Raw genomic sequence first — 6553 nt, 5'->3', positions numbered from 1 at the left:
CGGGTTTGTGTTGGTGCCACTAGCTGTCGATTCAGAGGCAACAGCCCTGAAGTCCAGTAGATCAGTGACTGTGAGGGACGTTTACTGAGAGCGGGCGGCCTGTTTCTGACCTCTGGTTTTGTCTTATTAGACCTTCGCTTGTGGTAAACTGAATTGACCCCTTGGCTGTGTTGCAGACTGAATGGGTCTAACCTTAAACACACACACACACACACACACACACACACACACACTTCACATGAAACACTGAGAGACTGCAAAGGTGATCAAGCTTCATGCATTGTCCAAACAAAGGCGTCCTGCTGCTGATTAATAGACAAATAAGTGATAGATAAACAGACAGACAGACAGACAGACAGACAGACACAGACAGACAGACAGACAGACAGACTCTTGTGTGTCTTATTGACCCCAGGTTGTTTATTTATGACAGCCGATCCAAAATTATCAAAAATATTATATCATTATATTTTTATATATTATCTGTGTTGTTAAAAAAAACAATAAATGAGTATCACTTGATAATTATTTTATATGTATCCATATTTTTAAATATTAAAAAAAAGTATTTTCTCATGTTACTTATTGCGTTGTGCTGCAGAAACGATACCGATATTTTGCCCCCTTAAAATAACCTTGTTTTCGTGTTAAAAATCACTATAAAAACATTAATAATTGTTGTTCTCACGCGCGCGCGGTCTCGCAGAGAGAGAGAGAGCGCGTGGTGGTACACGCGAGACAGGGGACGTTCTGGAACGTTTTTATTTTTTTTACCCCCTCCCACCCGCGTTCTGACTAAGTCCCGCCTCCTGCGCTCACCGCGATTGGCTCTAGGCGTGCATCGCTCCTGCGCTGCGATTGGTCGATTCCGCAGACTGCTTGGGATTACGATCTATTCGCCAATGACAGCGCTGGATTTGGGACTCCGCTAGCCAATTGCGACGAGCGGAAGGCGGGCTGTGTCTGACTGCGGGTGGGAGACGAAAATGATGTCCTGAGAACGGGTGGAGTCGACAGCGCCGTCCAACACGTGAGGCTCATGTGACGGAGGTAGGTCAGTTTAGAGAGAGAGAGAGAGAGAGAGGGAGGGGATGTGAGAGAGAGAGAGAGAGAGAGAGACGTGTCTGTAGTCACAGGGTTTTATTTAACACGTAGTCCAGTCCACCCTCCCACACACACACACACACTCACTCACTCACACACACATTTAACCAGGAGCGGAGCTTCAAAACTGTCTGAGTTGACGACAGCGACCGTTACGCGACGACGTTATGCACTTTAACTGCGGATTTCTTTAAAATAAGTTCATTTCTGAAGGGAGTAATTGCATTTATCAGTCTTTATGAGCAGTTAAAGGTGTCTCGGCTTGTATTCACGTCGACTTTTCGATAAAAATCGTCATTTTAAAGATTTTTTAAGCGAAACGAGGCGAAATGGAAAGGATTACAAGCGCGCAGCCTCCTCCATGTATGCCCAAACACCCCTCGCTGGATATTTCAGACATGCCGGGGTAAGTGGACAGCTCAAGCCTTTCAGTCTACCCTAACAGGCTCTGTAAATACCCCCTGTTTTCCTAAACCTCTTTAACCTCTTTCCCCTTCATTCAGAATGGATTTCCCTATGTATGTATACAAACCTCGGCGAGGCATGAAACGCGGAGACGACAGTAAGGTAGGGCATCTTTGATCTGTTATTAATGCAGAATAAATGTGTTATTTATTAATAGTTAGTCATGTCCTATGCATGCAAGCTGTATAAGGGGTCGTGTTTTGGGCTCTTGAAAGTTTTCGGTTTCAGCTAGTTTTGCATGGAAGTATCCAGTAGTTTTAATGTGCTTTTATTTCAACACAGGACACGTATAAACTTCCACATCGCTTGATTGAGAAGAAGAGACGTGACAGAATAAACGAGTGCATCGCTCAGCTGAAGGATTTGCTGCCTGAACACCTTAAACTCACTGTAAGTAAATGGGAGTGGAGCACTGGAGCTCTGAAGCGCCCTCTGGTGGTTGGCGTGGAGGAGATTTCTTATTTATGCCCTTTTTTGTGCTGTGACATTTGGAGCTTCACATATATATATATATATATATATATATATATATATATATATATACCTCCATGTCATTATTTATATTGCCTCCAAATTCATCACAACTTCTTTAGTTATGATTCAGGGCAGGGCAGAGCACATTGCTTCAAATGTGTGCATGCTCAAGAAGTTCAAAGTTTATGTAGTTCATGTAGTTGTATTGAAGGTTCTCAACAACAACAAAAAAATCAGCGTAGACTAGTCCTAGTCTATTTGGTTGTTTTTGCTTGCCCATTGCGTCTCAGTGTCGCCCGCCCGGGAGAGAGTTTGTCCTCGGCGAGGCAGCTGAGAGCGTTACATAAGAAAGATCAACATGCTTATCGGAGTGCTTCCTCTTTTAGACGCTGGGCCATTTGGAGAAGGCTGTGGTGCTGGAGCTCACGTTAAAGCATGTGAAAGCACTGAACAGCCTCCTGGAACAGCAGCAGCAGCAGATCATTTCTCTGCAGAGTGGAATGCAAATTGGTAAGTCTGATGCAAAAAGTTCATATAGACACTTATAATATAATGTGGTCTGACGTATCTGTAAAAAAATGCTGAAAAAACAAAGAGCCTTTCGAGTAACGCGATCCATTCTCGCAAGTTCTGTCACGTTCCGCTGTGCATGGTCAGCTGAACGTTGTTATTGTTGTACCAATATTATGCAACCTGTATCCCGAAAGGGAGAAAGTCTAGGCGTTGGCCTCATATGTGCTCTACCTTTTGTGTTTGCTGCAGGGGATCAGACTAATGGCAGCTCGGAAAGCAGTGAGGAGATGTTCCGTTCAGGTTTCCATCTGTGTGCCAAGGAGGTGCTGCAGTATCTGGCCAGCTTGGAGAGCACACGGGACCTGACCCCAACGCACATCGTGAACCACCTGCACAAGGTGGCTGCTGAGTTGCTGCAGTGTCCGGCCAGCCCTCGTCTGGACACACCCTCACCTAGCCGCAAGGGCCAGGAGCCCCGAGAGAAGGCAGCTGCCCCCCAGCCTTGCTCGCCTGAGGGCCACGCCAAAAACTGCGTCCCTGTCATTCAGAGAACGTACCACCCCCAGAGCAGCGAACAGAGTGGCAGCGACACGGATACAGACAGCGGCTACGGGGGCGAGCTGGACAAACGAGACTCCAAAGGCCAGCGGGTTAGTTACTACAGCAAAGACGCAGCGGAGATGAAGCACGGCCGGACCGGCAGTATCAAGGAGGAGCGAGACGAACCCCAGGCCAAGCGGGTCAGATCGGATTCGTCTGAGGACGAGTCTCTGTCAGGCCACGAGTCGCATGGTGGGTATGTGAGCTTTTCACACCACCAGCCACCACTCTGCATGCCCTTCTACCTCATCCCTCCCACTGCGGCTGCTGCTGCCGCCTACCTGCCCATGCTGGAGAAGTGCTGGTACCCAGGGGGCATGCCTGTTCTCTACCCAGGCATCGGGGGCTCCACGGCTGGGTTATCACCTGAAAAACTGCCCTCATCACTGGTCATGTCCCCAAGAGTAGCCTCCCCGGCTGCCCCTCAGACCCCTATGGACTCTCCTGCTCTTCTTCAGGCCCTGAAACAGGTGCCCCCCTTAAACCTGGAAACCAAAGACTGAGAACTGTGCGTAAAACGCCCCCCAGCCCACCCTCTGAGCGATCTGGGTGTTAAGAGAGGATGGAGGATACGCTGTTAGAGGGGGAACGTTGAACGATGAAGAACAGTCTTCATCTCCATTGCCGCTGCCGCTGCCCACCAGCCTACCCCAAAACTCCTACACCACCCGCCCTCAGACGGCTACTCAGATTGCAACTCAGACTGTGCACACACACACACAGGCAACAGATGCGCAACATCTCAGCGGCCAACTCCCTCCCTCCTTCCCTCCCTCCACCACCGGCACAGGCACACGCGAGTCCATGTGGAGACGAGTGCACGCTGGCCACCGCGCTGAGCAAGAGGAGACCAGAGGAGGCCCAGAGCACGGCGTTTCGAGTCACTGTGAAGAAGGCGAATCAAAGGAGGACACTGAATTGTCCGGTTCGAGGAAGGACCGCGCCGAAGGGACGTTCTGTTCCCTGCACTTGTGCTGAATGTTTGAATAAAAGTAAATAAATAAATAAACAAAAACCTAAATCCAGAATGTGACGTGCAGACAGCCCCCAAAACCGACAAACGATAAGGACTCTGCCCTTTGCACACATCTTTCTGTTTTGAATGTAAACAATGTTATGATTTTTATTTTTTAAAGTTAACTAGAGGTAACTAGAGAATCCCCTGTAGATGCTGCTGCTTTTTTGTGTTGGATGTTTTATCTGTGCTGCAGAGAAAACCGAGTGAGGCTTGTTTTTTTTCACACTGTTCGGACTCTGTGGCTGCTTTAATGAGAGACTTGTCCTCTTAGCCTAGAATGCTACCAAATAACGGTCTGCTTTAGTTGACCAGAGCTATCACAAGAAAACAGCAACAGACAGACAGACAAACAGACACCCCATCTCTCCCCATCTCTGAGTTCACCAGTTACCCCACAAACTGAAGAATCCCTCAAACGCTTATACAGAACGCAGGCTGACCCCAGAACAGGTCACTCGTGTAAATACGGGAGTAATGTAATCACGACTGCTTTTGTCTTTTTTCTCTTTTCTCTTTTGTTCTCCAGCGAGAGTGAGCGAGAGATGCGGAGAGAGTTTGTAATTCATTATTGTTCGTGGAAGTAGATGGGGTACTTGTGCGGTAACTACGCTGTGTAATTCATTTGTTTATACTACTTGTACATCTATATTTTTGATACATGACCCACAAGTTGTGTGTTGTTTGCATTGCTGGCCAGAAAAAAGTGGGGAGTTCCAGACTGGTTCACTCCAAACGCAGAGAAAGAGAGAGCGAGTGAGAGAGATTGTGTATATAAGCACTGGGTGAAGTTGGATCTGCATCATGCTCTACGTTCATTTCTGGTCAAATTAAGACAGATCTTTTGTTCATGCTGTTGCCTTTACTTGTTTAAAGCAGTTAAATGATGACGGATATCTAAAAATTTTGCATTCTGGATTCTATGGAGACGCGAGGAAAGTGAATGTACAATGTTTAAACAATATACTAGTTTTGTATAGGAAGAGGTACTTGGGATTTTTATTTTGGGACCTAACAGAAGGTTGCTTGATGTATATATTTTGTCAAGATTATTGTTGACATACATTAAAAACAAAAAAGTATTAATAAAGTTTTTTTTTCCTGTGGAAATGCTGCATGTGTGGCCTCGTCTTTTGAAGCCATGTTTCTGGGTTTCTCAGCGCAGCCTGCCCTTATGTAACGACTTACATAACCTGCCGTGTAAGACTGTGTAAATCATGTGGACATGGAATACGATATCAATCAGGCCTCACATATTCCTACCGTAATAACAACGACACAGGACTTTTATTTAGTACTGAGCGCACATGATGTCACTTTTAACTATTCATGATATGTCCAACTGGTCTAAAGCACATACACAGCAAGTTCATCCTCTGTTCATTAAATGCTACTCTGAAGAAGCAAACTAACCAGATCATATGATGATAATAATAATAATAATAATAATAATAATCACAGTCCAAACCTGGTCTTACTCAGTCCGGAAGCTATACAAATGGCATTGCACTTTTTTTCAAATGTGTACCATGTATTATTATTATTATTTTAATTTTATCATGCAGTTTTATAGTTCTTAAAACATGCATTAATGCATTACTGGACAATTATGTCCTAATATTTAACATTACAGCACTATATAGCTTATATCATTGCAGTACTACATAATCCTTTACTTTGACCATGAATATTTACAAAGACATTAGCATGCATTCTTTTAGGATATGTATGCATTGTTACAGTTCTAGCCTGTTATTGCAAAGATCATAACATTTAAAAAGGATTATTATATCTTTATAAGATGCATTATTACACTTATTATATTGGTGGATTATTACCATTCTACCCTATTATTGCAGTATTTGACTAACATTTAATATGCATGATTACCCTTGTTATAGCATGCATTATTAGACTTGTATTAAGATATGCATGTGCATTTCTTACAGTCCCGTTCTATTTTAGCAGCACCTCACTTATTATAACATTTCACATGCATTATTATGTAATGTATTACTTGCATTATTACACTTTTGTTATGCTTTTAATGGATTATTACAGTTCTACCCTATTATTGCAGAAATACACTTATAACAATAATATGTGTGATTACCTTTACTACATGCATTATTATACTTTTATTGATATCAATCCTGTTCTAATATTGCAATATTTTATTTATTATAACATTTAATATACTCAATTACCTTAATATATTACCTTAATCAATAAACCTAATTGAGATATGCAGACATGTATTATTGCAGTTCTGTTCTATTATTGCATTATTTCACTTAATTAACATAACACGCTTTATTACACCTTTATGGAGATATATATGTGCATTATTGCAGTCCTGTTCTAATATTGCATTTTACTTAC

The 6553-nt window shown here is 43.6% G+C and overlaps 1 protein-coding gene across 1 annotated transcript; it reads left to right on the top strand.

Annotated features, from left to right (window-relative positions):
- Window positions 1-1107: 1107 nt before the first annotated feature.
- bhlhe40 (basic helix-loop-helix family, member e40) lies at window positions 1108-5281 on the top strand. Its single transcript, XM_072666308.1, has 5 exons — window positions 1108-1510; window positions 1608-1671; window positions 1852-1959; window positions 2430-2553; window positions 2806-5281. Exons 1-5 carry the CDS (start codon window positions 1434-1436, stop codon window positions 3657-3659), a joined length of 1227 nt encoding a protein of 408 aa, XP_072522409.1. The 5' UTR covers window positions 1108-1433; the 3' UTR covers window positions 3660-5281.
- Window positions 5282-6553: the final 1272 nt, after the last annotated feature.

Source organism: Salminus brasiliensis, chromosome 21 (genome assembly GCF_030463535.1).
Source record: "Salminus brasiliensis chromosome 21, fSalBra1.hap2, whole genome shotgun sequence".
Classification (NCBI taxonomy): domain Eukaryota; kingdom Metazoa; phylum Chordata; class Actinopteri; order Characiformes; family Bryconidae; genus Salminus; species Salminus brasiliensis.
Note: the sequence above shows the minus strand (reverse complement) of the source record. Positions and strands in the feature narration are given on the sequence as shown.